Source organism: Ictidomys tridecemlineatus, chromosome 3 (assembly GCF_052094955.1).
Source record: "Ictidomys tridecemlineatus isolate mIctTri1 chromosome 3, mIctTri1.hap1, whole genome shotgun sequence".
NCBI classification, from domain to species: domain Eukaryota; kingdom Metazoa; phylum Chordata; class Mammalia; order Rodentia; family Sciuridae; genus Ictidomys; species Ictidomys tridecemlineatus.
The window spans coordinates 7,680,249-7,702,674 of NC_135479.1; the positions used below are offsets into that span (position 1 = coordinate 7,680,249).

The following is a 22,426-nucleotide window of genomic DNA, read 5'->3' on the forward strand; positions in this document are numbered from 1 at the left end:
ACAAGTATTGCTATAGTTTAGTCTTGGTGTAGAGATGAGTGCAGGTGTGTAATGAATGATTCTTCATGTCAGCCTGCCTTTCTTTTACTTAGATCTTTAGTTGCAGAATTAAACATGAGATGTTTAGCAGCTTACGTTTAGATCTTTCTGGGCCCCAAAATCAAGTCTAGTCATTCTGTTCATTATAACTATGATTTTGAGCATGTGGGCATCTGCACATAATAATAACAATAATACATAACACAATAACAATAATCCTAAGTGCAAGTAGGGTGGCAGTCATTGTATAGTTAAAACGAGGGTTCAGCAGGACCGGGTAACCTGTGGGAGGTCATAGAAGCAGGTCAACAGCCAGCCTGTCTTCAGATCGAAGTCAGCCTGACTCTAGAAGCCCTTGATCTTTCCACTGTGTTGCATGATTAGCTTCAAAGAAAATTTCAGAATATCAGGAGACACATGGCCCAGACAATTATGAGCAACGTTTAGATGGTTCCCAGGCTGCTGCCTGGCTGAGAGTGGGCCCCTAGTCATGCAGGCAATTTGGGGACTCAAGCTGGAGTGGATTGGCTAAGGGCTTGGGGGCAACTGTCACATGGGGTGGCCATGCTAGTAGCCAAGGGTGGGCATCCTGGAGAACTCTTTGAGAACTGGAGGTCCATTCTGGCATTTTTGCTTTTCCTAGGCCTGTCAGTGGAGACTGTCAGTATTATCTTATTCAGAATGTCGAGGGGACATACTCCTTGCTTTTTTTTTTTTTTTTTAAGAGAGAGAATTTTTTTAATATTTATTTTTTAGTTTTCGGCAGACACAACATCTTTGTATGTGGTGCTGAGGACCGAACCTGGGCTGCATGCGTGCCAGGCAAGCTCGCTACCACTTGAGCCACATCCCCAGCCCAACTCCTTGCTTTTTAATAGAAACACAGAAAGTAAGCCAGAGTAATGCTTAAAATAGCAGAGTTTTGACATATTTGAATATCGACTGTCTTCCAAAGGCCCACGTTTTAAAGGCTTGGTTTCTAGGGTGGTACTTCAGGAGGTGGTTGGGCCTTTAAGAGGTGGCATCTGGTGGGAAGCCTTAGATCACTGGATGTGGTCCCCTGCTCCCCTTCTTGCTCCCTCTTTGCTTCATGGCCATGAGGTGCATGGCTTTGCCTTGCCACATGCTGCCCTGGCTCTTCACAGGCTCAAGGTGATGGCTCAACTGATCCTGGGCTGAAACCTCCAGAACTGAGCCGAAACAAACCATTTCTCTTATAAGTTGATGACCTCAGATGTTTGTCACAGTGACGGGTCACTGATAAATACAGGTGTGTAACAGGCTTTTGTAGGCACCACACATTCCTCCTTTGTGCAGGGTGTGGTCCATCATTGGGGAAAGGGTTCCATAGGCAGTGGTTCTGGTACCAAATAATTCAGCCCATATTTGCAAAATGTCATGCACATATGTGACATAATCACAGTATCTGCATAAAAGATGTGTTGGAAAAGGCATGTCTTCCAACACAACGTGCTTTTATATTTGAAATATTAAAAACAATTATCACCCGTATCCCACTCACTTAACCCTTGACCCTATGCTGCTTGGACACAAGGGGACTGCATGTTGGCATGTCCACATCTCGTCCCGGGCTCTGATGATGGAGGGAGCCGTGTTCTGTGGTAGAGTTGGGGCGGAGAGTGGGCTGGGCCACCCAGAGAAGAGATGACACACGGGAGACACAAAATCACTTAGGAAAATGAAAAGAAATCTAACTTCAGGAAGGGAGAAGGCTACAAAGGAAAACAGGAAAGGAATGTGATCACTAACGGGAAGGAGGGTGAGGAAGGTGGGAAACAGGTGCAGTAAAGGCCGGACCGTCAGTGGAAGTCACGTTGGGCTGGACCAAGGTGGAGATGTACACTACTGCCCCAAGGGGTTCAGATGTTTGGTGTTTCCCCCTGGTGAGATGCCAGTGGCATTGAGGGCATAATGTAGTTGTCTTGACATTTTATCTTTATGGCACTGTTTATCAGCCTGTGTCTACTGGAGGTGACATTTGTGGTAGAAGGGGTGGTTATTTGACTTCACTGTTTGTAGATACCTGAGACCCTGCCTTCTACAAACAGCCAGGCAGGCACTGCACCCGAGGAGGGAGCCTACAAGTCTGGCTTCACACCACCTCACCACCCTCACTCAAGGACCATGGCCAAGCTCATCCCCCAGATGCTGTGTCCTTCACTAGTGTGTAGCTGAGTCCCTTCTGTGTTGCCCAGCTCTGTGCTGGGGGACAGGGAACCAAGGGTGTTAACTGAAGCTCTGATTCCGCAGCAGGTGCTTCTTCTTCTCACCTTCTGTGTTGCCTGGTCCTCCCACCAGCCCACCCCAGCTGGTGGACTTGGTTTACATGTATTGAGAAAACAGGACTCAGCTGGGATGGCCTCGAGGTCCCTCCACTAAATCTGCCCACTTTCTCCCTTCTCTCATCACAGAAAGTGCTGCTGCTCCTCCAAGCTCTGCATGTGACCTTGGGCCCTCACCCTTCCCACCTCCCTAGGACCTCAAGTCCTCCTACACAGTCTTCTCCCTCTTAGGTAGGTCATTCCCATTATCTTAAAATGGTTCTCTAGGATCTTCCATGTTCCAAAAACATTGTACTGTCCGTGTGTCTCCCTTCCTTGTCCTGGTGAAGTGTCCTGGCCCTTTTGTCTCCACCTACTCTTCCACCCATTAGGTCGTCTGTACTACCACTGCGTCCACCGTGTCCACTGGAAGGCCTCTCTCTCCATCTTGCCAATTTCCTAGTAACTTCTGGACCTTCCTGGAGAGTTCAGCGGAGCTGACCTGCCCTCACGGTTGTGTGCTCCTCCTGAGGTCTGAGATTTTGTTTGGTTTGAATTTGTTTTGTGTCAAATGGGCCACCTGTGCCTTCCTCCTTCTCCAGGTACCACTTCTGCGTCCTCTTTGCTGCTCTTCTTTCTCTGCTTGACCTCTGCGAGGGCTGGGCCTGGGCTCTGGCTTTAGCACCAGCCTCTCCTCATCTGCATCCCTGGGTAGGTGACCTTGTCCCTTCTGTGGCCTTACAGGTTCGCTGCAGTGGCTCAGGGAGAAACTGACAGCCCTAAAGCGGAAAGGAGGAGCAGTTGTTTCTGAGGGACTCCTGCGGTGTCACTCTAGCCCCCAGCCCCTGGCTTGTACCTCCGCTGCCTCCTTGGATGTCCAAGAGGCATCTTCGACTTCACACGTCTAAAGTAAGAGCCCTCCTGCTACCTGACCCTCACCTGCAGGCCAGGCTGGCCTGTCTCAGCAATGACACCATCTCATTGTTTTGGCTAAAGCTCAGGAACCTTCAGGTTATTCACCTTCTCCCACCTTCTCTCACCCTCCATGCCCAGCCCAGACCTGTGGGTTCTTCCTCCAGAACCGAGGTCCATGAACCTTAGCTGTGAAGAGCCAGATGGTAATGGGCGTGCAGCCCCTGTGGGCACTGTGGCCACGATTCCATGAAGGCCGTTGTAGTGGAAGAGCAGCAGGGGACAGTATGTGAGCCATGGGCAGGGCTGTGTTCCAGTAAGACCTGCTGGACGAAAACAAGCCGGAGGCCAGTGTTGGCCTGTGGACCATCATCTGCTGGCTCCTGCTCTTTCTGTCCCCACTGTTGCCACTGTGGCTCAGACCTCCCATTCTCGTCAGAACCACTGCAGTTACCTTCTGATTCCCCACTTCTGCTCTCTCCTGCTCTAGTTTGCACTTCTCACCCTGACAGCTGAATCTTCTAACAGTGGAAACCAGATCTGGGCAGCCTCTGCATAAACCTCCAGCAGCTGCCCCTCCCTCTTGGCCTTGGGCAAACTGCAGTCAAAGACCATCACAGGCCCAGGCCTTCCCTCTTCTTACCCCCCATCCTCCGCCCTCCCTCAGCTCTAGCCTCCCTAGTCTTCTTTTCAGTCCCATAACACAAGGCTTGCCTCATTGCTTCCCAGGCCTTCAGGTTTGCTGTTGCTTCTGCCACATCTTCACAAGGATGTCACCTCCTCCAGGAAGCCTGCCTGGGCTACCCCAGTCTAAAGTAGTTAGCCACTACCATAAACCCTGAGTATGAACCACCTAGTTCCGTCCTCAAACACGCAAACCCTCATAGTTCTTATCTGCTTTACTGAGGAGGAAATTGGGGCCCAGGGAGGGTTTGTAATTTGCCTCCCATGATTGAGGAAGTAACAGAGCTGAAGTACAGCTGTCTGACTCTGGAGCCTGTGTCCTCAACCACCACTTTACTGCCCATATATTTTCAGTCATAGCATTTGTAACCATGTTGAAATTACAAGATCATTTATTTGTGCATTTTTTTTTGAATTGAGTTTCTCTCCCATAGCAAGAAGCAAACATGGTCTATCTTTAGTTTCACTGAGTTCCCAGCTTCTAGAACAGTTTCCGGCACATAGTAGACACTCGCTGTTTGTGAGTGCATGCATGATAATTTAATTTTGTAGTAATTTATTGGTATGCTAACAGCAAACCTGTAAATAGCTACACTATACCTTACCCTGTAATTTCTGAATGAGAGAAGGACGATTATGGGATTCTTTTACTCTGATCTCAAAAATGTTGCACTTGTTCATATTACTGTCTGACACAGCCCTCCACTCCCTCCCCCAATTATGTGACTTCATTGGTCTTTTGAATGTGGCCCATGGAATTAGGAATGACTCCTGTCTATTTGAACCTTCCTGTCTCTTAACTGGCCATTTGCGGGCAGCCCACAAGTCTGTTCACACTCCTTTGTTCTCCCTGACATCAATGCTGAATGCAGTGTCAATTTCAGGGGAGGGGGTCCCCGGCAACCTGCTTCAACTTGATGACAGAGATCTCTCTAGAGAGCAGCTTTGTTCCAGTGATGCTGCCCTCGCCGTATCTAGACAAATGCCGCCTCCCCCTGGCAGCCACAGCCACCACCCGAGAATCCTCACCTTTGATGATAAATTGTCTGTGGGACATTTTCATCTTGGGCCCAGCAGGACTGGAGGAAGAGCTGGGAGGCAGCAGAGTTGGGTCCACCTTTCCTTGGGGTGAGCAGTCGGCAGGACCACGCTTCATGCTGGTGTTCACACCCCAGCACTGAACGCATCAGCTAGGAACGTGTTTGGCACCTCCACAGTTCAAAGACCAGGACCAGGATTCAGGTCTGTGAGTAAACTGCCGCGCTTCAGCGGCTCGATGTCTGCCTTCTGCGTGGATCTGCCTGCGATTGTATCTGAGTTGTGAATTTTGTTTTGTTTGGTTTGAATTTGTTATGTTTTGTTTTGTGGTTTATCAGGTAAATCAGAAGTGTCAAATGTTCTTGGACAAATCTGGATGATGAAAAAATATGAATCCTGGGACATGAGAAAATTCGTAGTTTGGATCCTTTGTAAATAGTGTTTTGGGGAAATGCGACCAGTGGATGAAGTGGTGTTGAATAGCCTGGTCAGTCATTCATAAGCTTTAGGTATAGGATGGGGACTTGCAAAGTCTCTTACTAGACCTTCAAATTTGAGAAGTTGTGCAGGTGAGTTTAAGTCTTGTAGAGACACATGAAACAGGATTCTGTGATGTCCAGGCCTGAAGTGGAATTGAGTCTTGGGACTGTGACGACCTGCACGCTGTGTGTGTGGCTGCAGGTCTTGCCCGTCATTTCTTTTGCAGCTCCCAGCAGTGCCTGGTTATTTCTGAGAACCTTTGGATTTAGATCACCTGTAACAAGGGAATGCCCAAGGGCCTCTCACTTGCACTTGTATCTTGGTGAAATTTCTAACAACTCTGCTCCAGCTATTCTAATAAAGCATCAGCGTCTTTAGGAGGGCTGGGCTTGCTGTGTACGTTGGCACACACCTGTAATCCCAGCCATATAGGAGACTGAGGCAGGAGGATCACAAGTTTGAGGCCAGCCTCAGCAACTTTGCAGGGCACTAATTAATTTAGCAAGACCCTGTTTCAGAATTAAAAAAAGGTCTGGGATGTGACTCAGTGGTCAAGTGCCCCTGGGTTCAATCCCCAGTTACCCCCTGCCCTAAATAAAAGAGTGCTGGGATTCTGAGTTGGGGGCAGTAGACAATGGGACGATGGGGTGTTGTGTGCTCCCATGTGCCCCGCCCCCATCCACATGTTATCCCTTTCGGCTCTGTGCCCTGAGTCTGCCTCGCTGGCTCTAGTTGAGTTCATCCTTGGGCCAAAGGGTCCACTGTGATTCTGGCAGGTGCTGAAGCATGTAACCTTGCCCTAGCTCTGGCTCACTCTGGGCTCTGGTGTCATTATTCCCTCTACTTCTGCTCTGGGACTCTCTTACCTAGCCTCCAGGTCCCTGTCCACCCTTGCTGCTGGCTTCACATTGCCCACACCTCTGTAAGTGGCTCCCTCAGTTCACAGGTTTCTCTTGAGTGTGCCATCTGCTTCCAGCTGGACCTGCAAGTGACACAGATGGCCCTAGGCCTGGATGCACGCCGTCATCCTCTCCTTCTGGTTGGCACCAGGCCCAGGCCAGCCGCGGTCCCACACTGGGGGAGGATAAACGGCTCAGCGATTTGTAACATGCCATGAGCTACCCAGTTTCTCAGTGCTAAGGCCATCGAGGCTCTGTGCGGGGAGATGGGGGCCTTCCCTGGCCCACCCTGGAGGGGACCAGGGTGCAGGTGGGCTTTAGCAGAGGAGCAGGCTTCGCTAGCCAGAAAGAAACCCTTTGTGCAGCAGAAGAGTTCCACCTAAGGTAGACACACACTTGCATTTGCTTTCCATCCCCCCAGCTTGCTCTCACTTTGTGTCACATGGCTGGATTTTTGAGCGCCAGCTAAACTTTCTGCTGATGGCGGGACTGGAGGCTATGGCTAGCATGAGCCAGTTTGGGGAAAGGCCAGCTGCTTAAGAATCAAGAAATGCCTGGTCTTCTTTTGCTCTGATTCAAGGTGAGGGGAACCTGCTGGGGTGGTGGCACATGCCTGCAGTTCCAGCTCCACGGGAGGCTGAGGCAGGAGGAGCACGTGAGCCCAGGAGTTAAGAAGCCAGCCTGGGCCACAGAGCAAGACCTCATCTCAAAAAAGAATTGATTAAAAAAAGCAAGGAACCTAGTATTTACTGGTCTCCGCTTACCATGATTGACCAATTCTTTTAAATATTTTTCTTTCATCCAGCCTTGACAAAGTTCTGTGAAGTACAGGGTGTCATCCCTGTCTGTGGAGGCAACCTGCCCCACGGGGCACTTACAGGAACTGAATGAGATGTTGCATATCAAGGACTTGGAATAGGGCCTGGCAAAGAGAGGACAGCCAGTTGGGAACTTTCCTTTTCTGATTGACTCTCTCTCTACACATATATGTATGTTTTCAGAGGGGGTCTTGCCACGTTGCCCGGCTGGCTTCAAACTTACGACCCTTCTGTCTCAGCTTCCTGCGTAGCTGGGATTCCAGGTGTGTGTCACTGTGCCCCAGGATTAGAGAGTATTTTAAGCAACTGTATTTGGTTGTGTTTTGGATTTGGGTGAAAGGAAGAAGAGAAGATGAGGAAAGGTGTTTTCTTGGACTAATTTCTAAATGCTTGGCATTTCTCTGTGGTTAGTTTTGCTGTCACCAACACCTGGTGTCACTTTATGGCACTCCTGGGCCAACTCTTCCGTCACCTCTGTCATGACGATTGAGCTGGGCTGATCCTCAAGCCTTCTGCAGGGAGGTTGCAGAATCTAGGAGAGACCGGATAGGGCCCTTGCAGGGTAGCCCGTGGCAGAGGGAGCCTCTGCAGGAGGTGCCTGTCCTCCAGCTTTTTCATTTCTTTTTGTTCCCAAATGATTGCTGTGAAGTTGGCAAAATTGAGACAACATTTTGTAGTCTCATCACTGGACTGAGATTTCTAAAATAAATTGTAAAATTCTAAATCCCATCTGTAATTGAGGCTCTTGGAGAAACTGGAAAGTGACTGTCCCATGAGACTCCGGTCATTTCCCTGAGCACGTGGGATGCTTCTCAGGTGGGTGGGGACAGAGGTGAGTTCACACCGCAGGCCTACTGAGCAGACTTAAGTGTGAGCCCCTTCCAGTGAGAATACAACTTCATCAGAAAGTGCTTTATAAAACAGTACACTTGGCAATTTTTTTTAAAAAGACACAAAAAAGAAGTACTTGCCTCTTGTTATTTAGTGTTAAGATGGCAACACTCAATTTTAATAGCAAATGTGGAGATAAACTTCTCTAGTAGAAAAACACAATCGCAAAGCCTTGTTAGAAAGCAAAAGCAGTTTATCTATTCCCTCTAAATACTGGCCACGCAGGATTGCACGTTAGCAAGAATAAACTCACTCAGAATACCATAAGAATGCAAGAATCTAGCAATGGCCAAGTGGACACCTGTTCCTCAGATCTGAAACCAGCAGAGTTGACACCGGTTTGCAGGCAGGGCTGCCAAAGGCTTTCCCTGGACGACCAAGGAGGAATCCCATCCACCGAGCCGGGAGCAGAAGCAAACTCCGTTCAGCTTTCACAGACAAGGTTGGCAAGGAGCCCAAGGCCTTGCCTCCCTGATCTCCACCACCTTCAGGAAAAAAAAGGGGCATGTGGCCATGTCAGTGTCACTCAGGAGACCCAGAGTGGGCTTGAGCAGCACAGGAGCTGGTGTAGAAAGCATCCTTAGTCTCTGGCGGTGACTGATCTGTTTGTGAAAATCTTCTGCTGTTTGTTGTGAGTGGCCTCCAGAGAGTGACGGAAAGATGAGCTGGGAGATGAGGAGGAAGAGGACGAGGAGCACGCCCAGCCGGCTCAGCTAGCTTTCGGCACGTTCCAAGTCAGCTCCACACACTTGAGTGCTGATCTTTACTGATGAGATGTCCTCAGGATGTTGGGAACACAGGGACTTTTCCTGGGGAAGGCTCGCATTACTCTGGGCAGGTGAGTTGTCCGCTCTTTTTGGCTGGCAACCAGAGAGAGCGAGCTTGGCGGCTGCTCACGGGTCTCCACCAGCTGGCTGGGCTGGCCCGTCTCCTCCAAGTTGGAACAGATGGGAAACCAGTGCTCATTAGCTGGTTGTTCTAATGAAGCTTCTTTTTCTCCTGCTTAACTATGGATTAAACTGCTTCTGTCCGAGGTCATGGGAGGAGGTAGCTGTAGAAAAAGCGTGAACCTGGCTCTGGACCATGGCCATGAGGAATTCAGAGCCTCTGCTGAGTCTCCCCCTTGAAATTGGTTCCCTGCCTCATTGTATGGAAATGAAGTTTTAAAGGGGTATCATGGAATATTCAAAAAAGGAAGTTATTTTAAAAATTTAAACATAAAGTGTTAGAGAACACTATTTTTAAAGTTTGGTAGAAGATATAGGAAATGAACTCTAAATTTATAAAGTGTGAGACTCCCAGCTCCAAGGCAGCCCACCTTCGATTTTGACCTCACCAAGAGTACCTGGACCTCTGGTGATGTGGACACTTCTTTTATATTTTGAGGGAGGAACTATGTTGCCCCAACTGGCCTTGAACCCTGGGGCTCGAGTGATCCTTTTGCCTTCAGCCTCCCAAGTGGCTGGCATGGCTGGGATTGCCAGGCCCAGCTTCCTTGGAACCCTTCCAGTGAGGCCAGGTTGTCCTGGGAAGTGACCTGCCACATCCCTGCCTCTTCTGGGTTCTTCTCCAGCAATTAAGATTTACTTTATTGGTCCCAGAGGCAGCAAGGAAGCCCTGCAAATCCCAACCCTGTGACTATCTATTTCCATGTCTGACGGGGAGCCCAGAGCCATGTTGCTGGTAGCAAACTAGATTCTATGTCTGCTCAGCTGGACCTAGAGATGTTCCATTGAAGCCGAGAAAGAATGGACCTCTCTGGCCGTGCAGACAGCCCCTCCCAGAGGCCCTGCACGGAGAGGCTCAGGATGGATGTTCTGCCGCCTTCGAGCTGACAAGCCCTCTGAGCTGAGAGACAGGGAAGGTGCACAGGAGAGACTTCCCCTGGGGATGGGAAGCCTGCAGAGCCACCCACTGGGAAGTTTGGGAGGGAGATTTGGGCAGTTGTTTTAATCTGCCAAAAAGTATTTGAGCTGAAGCCAAGCTAAAAGTACATCGTCTCCGTGGAGGCCACACCCGCGCTCCTCTGTGCCCGGCATGCCAGCTTGGCAGTGTGGCAGGAGCATGGCTAACTTAATTAATCTTGAGAACAAACCTGGAGATGAGACTTCTGTGCCTCTGAGAAGGACGTGCCAGTGCCCTCTTCCCCAGCATGCACTGGCCAGTACTTAGAAAGCTCACAGGATGAGCCCAGGTTGCTAATCCAGCCCTGGACGCAGCCTTGGGACACTGGGCAGGAAAGACTTTTTTTTTTTTTTTTTCAATTTAAAGAAAATTATTTTAGTTGTTGATTGACCTTTATTTATTTATATGTAGTGCTGAGAATTGAACCCAGTGCCTCACACATGCTAGACAAGTGCTCTGCCACTGAGCCACAACCCAGCCCAGAGAAGGAGAACTTCTTTTGGCAGACTCTTGTGGAGGTGTCCTGGGGGTGGGGGAAGAAAACTGTTGCTCTCTCCTTGGTGCCTCTGAATCCCAGCTTCCCCTTGGTGTTCAGCCTATGAAGAGGCTTGGGAGTGGCTGAGGGAGGGTCTGTTTAAGGTACTGTTCTTGGTGAGGATCAATTCAAAAGTGATTTCCAGTGATTTTCTGCAAAAATATGGCCATCAACTGTGCATGTGTTTTGAGCTGGTCGAATAGTGGGGATGATTGTAGTCAACCATTTATACCCTTTTTGCCAACTTTTTTTTTTTTTTTTTAATTGAGGTGACCTGTCACCAAAGCGTGTGGTCTGGCATGGAGTCCTCTGGGTAAAATATTAGCACGATGTCCCTTTCCTCATTGTGGCATTATTCTAGGAAAAAAAATGACTGATGATCCCCAGACTTCAAATGAGCTAGTGAAACTGCAGTTCGTTCCTATTGAAAGCCGTTGAGAATCTCTGCTTTGAAGGTCTGGCCTCAGTGATATAAAATGTGTATTGTGTGTCCATGTCTGCCACACATGTGCCTCCCCTGTGTATCACACAGGTGCTTTGCACATCTGGGCACACACAACATCTGGACACACAGAGTGTATCCTCACATGTATGAGCATCACATGCATCCCATACCTGTGCTCTGTCATGGTGCCAGTGCATGCTGTCATGCTTGAGTGTGTGTGAGTGTGTGTATGTGTGTATGCATGTGCTAGGGAGCACAGAGGAGGATCTGAGAGGCTGAGAGCACTGTCCCTGTCTCCTGAGAAGGGGATGCTGGTCAATGTCAAGCCTTGGTTATGTTGAGCGAGGACGATCTGGGTTTCTTGTTAGAACATCATACTCTTTGGGACAGTGTCAGCTCGCTCAGCAATGGACATCTCTGACTGGGGATGCCTCTGAAGCAGGGGAAGAGCTGCCCAGGAATGGCACAATGTGTCCTGTGGCACCTGGTGTGTGGTCCCCTGAGACCAGCAGTTCCCCCCAGGGCTCCGTAGTGGCCACTTTGCAATCTATTCTTTGTAAGGAGCAGCGTCCCGTGCTAAGGCAGTCTTATTTGGTAAAACTGGCAGTCCCCAGGGCTAGGCTCACCTGGGCTTCCCTTTCTCCCTTTGGTGACCTCCACCACAAAGGGACCTTCTTTGCTGCTTAATCAATTGGAGGTGCCTGTTACCAAATAATTGGGGTGGCCATGGCTGTGGGATGGCATTTCAGGTTTCTCTGTATGTGGCCTAGCATCCCATTCCCTACCAGGCTTTCCTAAGGGACAGGGCAGTTGATCTCTAACCAGGACATTTTTTTCTGTTTCCAGTCCTGGCAGCCATGGGAATAGAAGCAAACCCCCCACCCCACTAGGTGCCAGTATCCAAGCTAAGAGGTCCTTTCTTCCCCTGGGCTGTCCCGAGTGACACAGGGAAAGGGAGAGATGGTTCAGGGAGCCTGTCTGCTTGGGCTCCACCCCCCAGAAGCTGAGCGTGTGCCCTAGGCTCTCTCATGCTTAAAATCTCTGTGAACAGGAGGCAGGTGTTCGCTGGCCGGTGACCCAGCTACAGCATTGCATTTTAATGACATCACACTCACTTCTGATCTTAGGAGAATCAATAATGCTTCTAGTCGGCAGGGTTAGGTCTGGGTTAATATTTAGCTCTGTTTTTAAGCACAATCCAGATACACAAGGCCCAAGACATCCACAGGGGAGCGGCTGGATGGTGTGCAGTGCTCAGTGGCTGCTGAGGAGGAAGCCACATGGCTGTGGGATGGCTGGGCTTGAGAGTGGCCTTGGGGGCTTGGGGGTAAAAGCTTGTCCTTGAGATGTGAGTTGAAGGTCATTCAGTGAACTTTCTGTCCACCTTTTCTAAATCCTAAAATGGATCAAGAAATAGTCTGTTAATTTAAAAGAAAGAAAAAGTAACAACAGGCACGAGAGCACAATGGTTCCAAGCCACAAGAGAGCGTATCACTGGGAAAGTACTTTGGGAATGAGGTGGTGCGAATTACCTGAATCAGGTAACTGAGAGCTACAAAAGTTTCCAGCTTTGAGTGGAATACAATCCTCTACTTTCTAGATGAGCTGCTGGGAAAAAAAAAAAAAAATGAGAAACTCTGCCAATGAGGAGGTTCCCAGAGATTCTCACGTTATAAGCCAAACAAGCACTTAGGTAAAGGTTTGCTTTGATAGAATGTGTGATGGTAAATCCCATGTTTTTGAATCTAGCAAAAATGTGGATGAGACAAATGATTGATTTATTACTTATAATGCTGAGCTTGTCAGCTACTGTGATATTTTTTCTTTATTCTTCGGTAGTACTGGGTACTTTACTGGTGAGCTACATCTCCAGCTCTTTATTTATTTATTTTTTGAGATAGGTTCTGACTAAGTTTCTGAGGCTGTCCTTGAACCTCTGATCCTCCTGCCTCAGCCTGGCTGCAGCTATTGTGGTACTATAAGGACACACACTTCAGATACACAAACCAGGCTTTCCACCAACCTTTTGATGATTCTCTTGCCCCCTGTCTTCAACAAGGCCAAAGTTCCTGTTGTCCTGCTGCTGTAACTCCCAGTGTCCAGGCAGCCCTTGGCTTCCTCTCCAGACCAGCCACCAGGCTGTGTGCTTCCCCAGCACTGTGCTCTCCCAGCACTGTGCTCTCATGGGGACAGCTGGGGCTGAGGGCTTCAGCAAGCAGAACTCATACTCCATCAAGAAGAGGAGGTCAGATTGGTATAAGCAGATGGACTTGAGGTCACGGTCAGCTCTGGAAGTCCCATCCGCCAGCCCCCGTTTTCCTCTCTGCCTGCATGCACCATCCACTGTCTAAGCCCACGTTCCAACTCCATATCCACTGTCACCCACCGCCCTGTTACTGAAACGCAAGTCACCATCATTCAGCCCAGGCCCCAGGGTCAGCGTGTCCTTCTGAGTCCACTGGGTTTAAGTAGCGCTTAACTGTCCATGCTAGAGGAAGGTAAGGAGTGACTAGCACAACTCAGCCATCAGATACTCCACAATCGGTGGGCTGCGTTACTTCTTATTCCCTCTCAGTATATCCAGCAGGTTTATTTTCATTTGAGGCTAAAATTACATTTTTAAATTAAAATTAGGTTAACGGTTACATGAATAGGTTTATTTCCTCTTTTGGGTAAGAGAAAACCTGAGAGCAAGTCATCCTTGAAAGAGGTCTTTTGAAAAGTGGAGAACACATTTCTGTGTAGTGGGACCTGATTACGTATTGGGATGAAATTAGAGCATGGGTCTTATAGACCCCTTCCTTTTGCTTTTGGATGACCCTCCTGTTGATGAGTGCCCCCAGGGACTGGGTGTGCCTTTCATTTTGAGGTTGTTTATGGTGGCTGCTTTGGACCCTGCCTCCCGGGGTTTCTCTGTTTGCATAGACATGGATACTATGGAATTACTCTTTTCTTCAAAATGATTTCTACCAATTCTTGCTCCCTTGGCATCATTTCCGTAAGTTAAAAAAAAAAAAAACAACCAGCATTTATTCAAAGACATAAAATAATGGTAAAATTGTGTTTATAGTGTTTCCTCCCAAACCTCTGCTTATTTTTATTAAAAAAAAAAAAAAGTCATTCTCCATTAAGTGTGTTGCCAGGAAGCCAGCCCTGAGCTGGACTGGCAGCGAGCTTTGCCTTTAGCAAGGGTGTGGGATTTCACTGCATCGGTGTTTTTTTTTGCAATGACTTTCTTAGTAACCTTAGTTTATAATTGCACCTCTTTTTATTTTTGCACAAATTCATTTGTTGATCATAACTCTTATCAAACATATTTTTCTAAGCCACGACAAGTACTTTTGGAAACGAGGAGGTGCGAAGGACATAGAATAAAGTCAGCCTGCCCTCCAGGAGAGCCACAGCGGGGCTGCCAGCCCTATCAGGGAGCCCAGAGAGGAAAGCTTTTTTTTTTAAATATGGTAAAATCTATACGAGATGTTAAGAGTGATGCTTTCCTATAAAAGCCAGACATGGTGGCATCTTGCAAACACCTGAGTGTATATTTCTTCGTATTCTGGGGATGGTGCCCAGTCAGTGGAAGGAGGACTGTTTCTTCTTATCACTTGTACATAGGCCCAGCTACAATTTGGGGAATAAAAACCCCTGATGGTGTGAAATGCCTGTCTACAGCAGTCCCTGGGGAAGCTCAGAGGGTCCAGGGCAGTAACGATCTGACAGTTATACACCGAGTGGGGAATAAGGTATCAGGGCAGTGCCTGTGAGGGCCGGGGCTCCTCCAACATACCCCTATACATAGAGTTTAGCTGTGTGTGTGTGTGTGTGTGTGTGTGTGTGTGTGTTTTGATACCAGGGATTGAACCCAGGGGCGTTCAATCACTGAGCCACATCCTCTGCCCCCTTTATTTTCTATTTTGAGATAGGGTCTCAATAAGTTGCCGAGGCTGGCCTCAAACCTGCAACCCTCCTGCCTCAGCCTTCTGAGTCACTGGGATTATAGCATGCACCACCATGCTGGCTGTGTGTGTGTTTTATGAACAATATCCTCACATCTCTAGTATACATTGTGATTTTTGTTAATGCCCAGCCTTGTGGAAAGTCCTTAAAAAATGCTTTGAGGACTTGTTGAATTACATTTCCATTTTCTTTCACTAGGAAGCCATGTCTGGCATTAAAAAAAAAAAAAAGGCAGTTTCATGGTTTCTAATGAAAGTATAATTTTGCTTCATTCTTATTTTTATTTTGGGGAAATAAAATCGTTTCCCCTAGTCCAATTTTTGCCTTTCAGGTTAGTTGTTTCCCTCTCTGTGGCTCCCTAATAAAGAATAAAGCAAATTGAGAAGAAGAAAAGCCCGATCTTATGATAAAGCAGGCTTTGTGTTGATAAATCGATGATTGATGACCACAAGCATTTCGATCCTTTGGGTAAATGAATAACTGATTGTATCTGAGAACAGGAAACTCACAATTTATATCCTGGGTCTTCGGCTGTCTTCTCCCTTCCCCCTCCTGAGTTTGACCTAGCTGTTTGAAATCAATGCAGAAGACACCCAGGGGAAGAGGCAGGTTTGGGGAGACTGGAAGCTTAGGTAACAGGGGTGGCCCTCTTAAGAGAAAGAATACAAAAATATCTCACTTTCACAATATTTTACGAAAGCAACATGACCCACAGGAACAGAGCGTTCAGGTTTGTCCTGGGCTCGGAAAGGCCCGGGGAGAGCCATCCTGACACGTAAAGCTTGTTGGCTTCCCGCTAAGTCCATTTCCTAGGGTTCCATACTGTGGCTCATGTCCTGGGCACTCTGCACGCTTCAGTTTGCTGCTCTTGTACTGAACACAAGGAGTGTAAAGCGATGACTGTACAAACACTCAGCAGGAATATACAAATATAAATATAAGAACACACTTTACACAGCAGGCTGGAAGTTCACAGACACGCACATAGGGTTGTTTTTTTTTCTCTTTTTGTTGAACTTGAGCATCTCTCAAGGTCATAGGTCTCCAGACTTTGAATTGTCTGCCTGCACTTGAGTGTTCACTTAAAGGGGAGGTAATCAACGTATTAGTTATCTACCAGACAAGCCCATTCATTCGCTGTGCTGTGACTTGGGCTCAGGCCCATCGGACCTCTATCCTAGAAGCCAGGTGTGCCGGTGGGAGGAGGGAAGAGCGGGTGAGAAGGGAGTCCTTTGCCCTTGGGCTGAGTTTGTTTTGTTTTGTTTTGGATTTTGTTTGGCCAGGCAATTTAGATACTGGTTTGGAGGTCTCCGTTGAGGAGGGTCCTCTGAGTCTCTGTGGTCTCATTCAGCCGGGATTTGTCCTGCTTGCTGTCGCTCCGTTCCCCGTCATCTGTGCCACTCACCTTGACCAAGCAGAGGACGTTCTGGAAGCTCTTCTTGAAGTTGTCAGACAGGAAAGCATAGAGGATAGGGTTGGCACAGCTGTTGGCGTAGGTGAGGACCACCACAAAGTCAAACATGCCTTTGAGGGCCGGGGTGGGGTCGATGGCCACGGTCACGGAGGACACGTTGAATATGTAGAAGGGGAGCCAGCAGAAGATGAAGACGGCCACCACTATGGACACCATTCGGGTGACCTTCTTCTCGGACTTTTTCCTCTTAGAGGAACCTACTCGGATGCCAGAGGACTTCACCTTGATGATAATGAACAGGTAGCAGAGACAAATGATGGTGAGGGGGACCAGGAACCCCAGGATGAACGCATAGATGATGAACCCCGTGTACCACGCCCCAGATTCACCTGGCCAGTTGATGGTGCAGCTGCTTTTCCCCCACTGGTTGCTCCGAAGCCCAGCATAGATCATGATAGGCAAGATGACCAGCAGAGAGACCCCCCACACAGCCACGTTGATCATCTTGGCTGTCCGGGGTCTCCTCCACTTGGCCGACTTGATGGGGTGGACCACAGCCAGGTAACGGTCGATGCTCATGACCGTCAAGCAGAAGATGCTGGTGAACTGGTTGATGCCATCCACAGTCATGACCACCCGGCAGATGGCCTTGCCAAAGGGCCAGTGGACCAGCGCCACCTGCATGGCTAGGAAGGGCAGCCCCAGCATGAAGAGCTCATCGGCAATGGCCAGGTTGAGGATGTAGATGTTGGTGATGGTCTTCATCTTAGCGTAGCGGAGGATGACGTAAATGACAAGAGTGTTGCCACAGAGACCGATGATGCAGACCACGAAGTATATGAAGGTGAGGACCGCATTGCTGGTCATGTCGTAGTACGGCTCTGTCTTGTTGGAGTTGTTCGCTGCGGTTGCAGAGCCATTGAGGTCAAAGGGGGAGGGCGGCCATGCCTGGCTGTCATTGAGTTGCTCGTACACCGTCTCCATGGCTGCTTTTCAGTCTAAGCCAAGAGCCAACCTGCCCCCGATCTTACTCCCCCCTCAGTGAGCCCTGGAGGCCAAGGGTCCACGGTGACATCTGGAAGGAAACAAGATGGGCCCAGCAGTCAGTCACCAGCTGTTGAAACCCTGGCCAGCTTTCCGCATTTCTGGCTTATCCTCTTAGATGTACTCTTAAATGGGAAAAGGTGTTATCTTTCTGTGCCAGTGTCAAAGCCACCAGCCCTGCGCAGACCTTGAGGTTTTTCCCAATAGCGGGGGAAGGGCAGGGCTAAGCCGTCAGCAGATGATGCACTTCTAGGGGGTGCTGTGGCTTCCTCCCTGCCATACTTTGACCTCTAAGGAGTTGACTGTGCAGCTACAAGAAGGCAGAGAGTTCCAGTCTCCGGGCTTAGAGGGGCCTGGTGCTGGCATCTAGAGCCCTTTCCCTTGAGGGAGTCCCTGTGGACTGCCGGCTGCGTGGGACTCTCTCTCTCCTGAAACCAACCCCGTGGTGGGAACCCCCAGACCTTGGCTCCCCTGTGGAGCCCATGGGACTCATGCCCAGCCATCCCCTGCTGGGCCCCACTGGGTTGCCTAACATGCGAGTCATGAGGGAGGGCACACAGAGCCTCGGCATGAGTGGGGCTCATGACGGGAACCTCAGAAGTGTTATCCCCCCACCATCTCATTATGTCTAATTTATTGAGTCCTGCCCACACAGTGAATCAATTTATAGTCTTCAATATTAAAAATAAAAGTCTGGCTTGCTTTCATTTTGTTTTTAAATGTGTGCTTCAGTTTAGTTTTTCTTTTTCCATTTCTGTATCTCTGACCCCAAATGCTTGACTCTCTTGTGTAGCAGAAAATGCTTCCCTAATGTCCCTGAACTGGGTGCCACTCCAGAGTGCTAACAACACACAGATTTCATCTGCAGTCTCCTGATGGAGGACAAAAATGGGAGCCAGGCGAGGGCCGAGGGATTCAGTCTCTTCACTGATGTGAACAGAAAATCACAAGCTCCGAGGTGGTTCATTCACACCCACATCCCCTTCATCTTCCCAGCCGTGGCCGGAGGTGGGGATAATTGTCCCTGTTTTAAAGATGTGGAAACTGAGGCTTAGGGAGTTGAAGCGACTAGCTTTTATAATTGGTAGTGCTGGGATTTGAACACAGGCCTCCTGACCCCAAGACTTCCACGCTTTCTACAGCATCACATCTGCTGCTCAGTGGGCTGGCAAATGAGGGGCTGGTAATTGGGTTCGGGTTTGAAGCAGCTGACTCCTGCATTACTACCTCCATGCTGAGAAACATAACTCTAGCACTGCTGGCTTGGCTTAGGGTATAGAACAATATGTGATCCCATGATGAAATGACTTATCTACAGTTGTTCAAAAAACATCACTGGCTGCTGGGTACAAAGACAGGGCAGGTGCCCTCTGGGAGGTGATCATTTATCAGGAGACGCAATGAAGCCGGTTGACACAGGGTGTGAGCTGCTTGGAGCTAGGAACAAGGGACCTAGGAATGCCTTTCTTCCCTGGAGGATCAGAGGCAGCTTCATAAGACAATTTTGGAGCTGGGGTCTTGAGTAGATGAAGAGGGAAGCAATAGAACAGGGCAGGAAGTGACTCCAAAAAGAAGCAAGATGGCCAGGGGTGGTATGCCCAGGACCACTTGGCCCCACTAGGCGAGCATGTTTCCTCTAAGTAGGATGCTTTTTCTGGTGCCTGAAGATAGATGGGTGAGTGCTTAATGCCCAGAGAGACTGTAGAGACGTTAAAGGAGATGTCACCAGCAACCAGTACTTGAGGGTCCTTGCCCACCTCTGATTCATTCTGTACTGCCAGGCGCCTTTCTTATTTTTTTATGCTAATTTCCTCAATCACACACTGTCCATGGAGTGAGGTATGGCCTTCGTGGCTAATCTTTTTTGCACAGAATTTTGGGGACCCAGGATTTCATGTCTATGTGGGGTAAAAATGCCAGCTGGCGGCTCTTAAACCCAGAAGCTATAAAGAAACTGTTTTAGTATCTCTGCATTTACTTGGATTGTTTGCACTATCGTTTCCAACCATCTCCTCAGTTACTCAATTCTACAGACCCAGAATCTTATCTGAATTGCCCACAGTGGGAGTGTACATTAACCATCAGTCCTGCCAGGGTGGCATCTGGGTACCATGAATGGTCATCCTCCAATGCCAGGGTAAGACCAAAGACCCTAGGGGCTACAAGAAGCTCTTTCTAGAGCTTTTGAGATGTTGCTGGTGCAGCAGGGGAGAGGGAGCCTCTCATGCCACCCTCTAGCCTTAACTCCTCCCTTTCCTCTGCACGGGGGTCAGTTCCCCTCCCCTGAAATAGTTTGAGAAAGCCTATTTTGAAAGGTAGCCACTTTTGAAAGGTAGCTCAAGATGGGGTTGGAGCCTTGATGAAGGTGAGGGACATGGTAGGCTGGAGCCAGGAAGACGCTCCTGGGAAGAAATGGCTTAAATCACGGCAAAGGTTTTTAACAAGGAAATCTGAGTGATTTCTGCTTCATGGTTGTCCCACGAAAAGTGGATTCCAAATGCCAATCCACCAATACCTGTTGGATTTTGGTTAAAATTAAATACGAGGAAGTTTGATTATCTGCTTTATTTTTCCAGCCTAAAAGTTTTTAGATACTGGAAATGCCTTGTTGTTGGTTTCCCCTGAGACCCAGCAGTTGGAGAGGAGGGTAAGACTGGCCTCTGGCATCTGTCCAGGGGGGCTGCCCATTCCACCTCCAGAAATGAGACTCGTGATAGGGACCTGGCTGCAGTGGTGATCCTAAAACCCACTCTGCCAATCTTTGTGGCATCCCCCTGCCCCCTTTAGTTGTCACTCCCACCTCCCCCGGAGCCTGCTAACCTCAGTGGCAGAGAGACAGCAGCCCAGCATCTAGTGCTAGAGCACCAAAGGAGAAGCCCTGGGGCGCTGACCAAAAGGGTTGGGCCTCAGGAGGTGAGTCCCAGGATCCTGGAGGAAAAAAAAAAAAAAAAACCTCCGCTGATCAAGTCGCTGACCCTCCGGAGCAATGGTTTCCTACAGGATTCTCTAACATTTCTAGGGAGACAAAAGGGCAGCGAAGACTGAGAACCAATATGTCCAGCCTTTAAACCCAGAGGTGGGCTATGGAGCCAGGGACAGCTGGGAGTCCTAACAGTGGCTTGGGGACATGGCCATGCCAGCATTAGCTCTCTTCAGTCTCTGCCTGAGGGCCTGGGCTGGACCCCCTACAAATCCGGGTCCACTTCCCCAGCCAGCCAAGAAAAAGAGGAGAGAATCCCCTTTCCTCCGCTGAGTGCTCCAATCGCCTGCCACTCCTGGGCTCAAATCTCTCGATCTCTAAGGCGTCCTCAGTAGCCCCAGGGTGGCACCCGAGCCCTGCTGGCCTCGCTCTCTTGCGCCAAGGCTCTTTTGCGGGTGGCTAGGAGATAACTTGTTCCCCGCATCTCAGCTACCACCAGGATAGGGCTGCAAAGCACACGCCAGGCGCACACGGGCAGGGGCTATCCAGACCAGTCTGTTCCAGCACACACGATAGCTCCCCCTACTCACGCCAGGACACCTGCTTTCGTTCATTTCCACCACACTCACCCCCAGCGAGCACCGGGCAGAGAATCCGGCACCCGAACCTGCGCTCGGTCGCGCAGATGGGCGCACTGTCACCAGCGCTGATGCACACAGGTGCCGAAGTGCGCTTCTTGCTCCTACATCTCCATGTATGTGGCTCTGTGTGTCACACACACACACACACACAAGCACACACGGGCACGCACACAACCTTACCTTGCTTTTTCGGGTAATCCGTTAAGTGGGCTCACCAGCCCTCAGTAACTGTCCCCTATCCAGCACAGCGCCCAGGAGCGCAGCTCTTGGCGGGTGGCTGGCGCTCGGCGTCCAGGGCTTCCGGCCCCTCCGCCTCCCTTGAGCTGGCTGGTGTTTGCCCCTTTCACGTCCCACAGCCAGTCTGGTCCGCTGTCCGCCCGCGCCGAGCCGCGGACTGGCGCTCTGCGGGCGGGTGGCCTTGGGAGCGCGCGCGCGCGCGCGTGCGCTGGTGGCTGCGCCGCTTGGACTGGCCCAGCTGGGCAGGAGCCCCTCGGCACATTTCCCCACGCCCCCCTCTGATTACGTCACTGCAGCTTCGCTCCGCCTGCCGGGTCCTGTAGGAGGACCCGGGTGAGACAAGTGGAGAATCCTGCGGGTGGCTGCGGGCAGAGCTGGCGGGTACGGTTGGGGTCGGGGGTGGGGTGGAGAGGGGACCCGCATGCACGGTCGTGAAGGGTGAAGCGGTTTGTCTCTTCAAGACTCATGGCAGGGACAAGTATTGCTTTCCTCCGGTTTCATAGGATCGATTCTGTATCACCCAAAATATTCCAGGCAACTGGAGTGGCGTCCCGGGTGACCCAGACTCGCTCAGGGATCTCTGCAATTTTCTAAGTCACACAAGTTTGCAAAGTGGTGTCTACCAGGGGCAAGCCCTGGGCATAGGATGCACAGGAAAGGGCAGAGAGAAAAAGCTCCTCACGCCGTCATCAGTGCCTGCGGGAGCTGCACCTGGATTCCGAGAATCGCTCAGCTCAAGGAGCCATCAGAGGCTCAGTGGAATGGAATGATCCAGGTTCCACAGCTCAGGGGTCCAAGAGCTCTACAGCCCCCTTGCTTTAGCCTGTCAGTCAGCACTAGCCCATAGGACATGGCAGCCCCTCTTCCTACGTGCTCACGTGCAGGGAGCAAAGAGGACCGGGCAAGAAGAAGTGGGAGTTGTGTCGCATCAAGTTGCAGCTATTTATTTTTTGACTGCGATGATTCAGCCTGTGTTCCAATAGTTTAATAAGTCATAATCAATCCACAGCCTCTCTTTACTCACCGTCCTCCAAGCACACACACACACACACACACCAACACACACACCTCAACACACACACCTCAACACACACACACACACACACACACACACACACACACACACACACACACACACCACTCAGTACAGTTTAGAGGATAGGAAGTCAGAAAGCAAACCCCAGTTAGCCTTCTCTGTGGGCGGAGCTGCCTTGGTCTGTCCATTCTGTTTTCCAGCTCACCAATGAAAGGCAAAGTCCAGAGCTATTTAACAGGTGAGATGAGC

The 22,426-nt window shown here is 49.7% G+C and overlaps 2 protein-coding genes across 7 annotated transcripts in view; one reads left to right on the top strand and one right to left on the bottom strand.

Annotated features, from left to right (window-relative positions):
- Slc39a11 (solute carrier family 39 member 11) overlaps positions 1–22,426 on the top strand; it is a 392,410-nt gene that overhangs the window by 3,145 nt on the left and 366,839 nt on the right. For 2 of the 6 annotated variants that reach the window (XM_078041769.1, XM_078041770.1), the window contains exons 2-4: positions 2,472–2,573; positions 2,714–2,853; positions 3,066–3,230. The exons of 1 other annotated variant lie outside the window; for it this stretch is intronic. The gene's annotated coding sequence lies outside the window, so the exon portion shown is untranslated. Of the gene's footprint in view, positions 1–1,186; positions 1,310–2,471; positions 2,574–2,713; positions 2,854–3,065; positions 3,231–22,426 lie in introns of those variants that run through there. 3 more of the 6 variants (XM_078041767.1, XM_078041771.1, XM_078041772.1) reach the window with 3 other exon arrangements.
- On the bottom strand, positions 14,178–21,400 carry Sstr2 (somatostatin receptor 2). Its single transcript, XM_005335985.4, has 2 exons — positions 21,085–21,400; positions 14,178–17,374 (listed from the first exon to the last, which is right to left on the bottom strand). The coding sequence occupies exon 2, from the start codon at positions 17,281–17,283 to the stop codon at positions 16,174–16,176; it is 1,110 nt and encodes a 369-aa protein (XP_005336042.1). The 5' UTR covers positions 17,284–17,374; positions 21,085–21,400; the 3' UTR covers positions 14,178–16,173.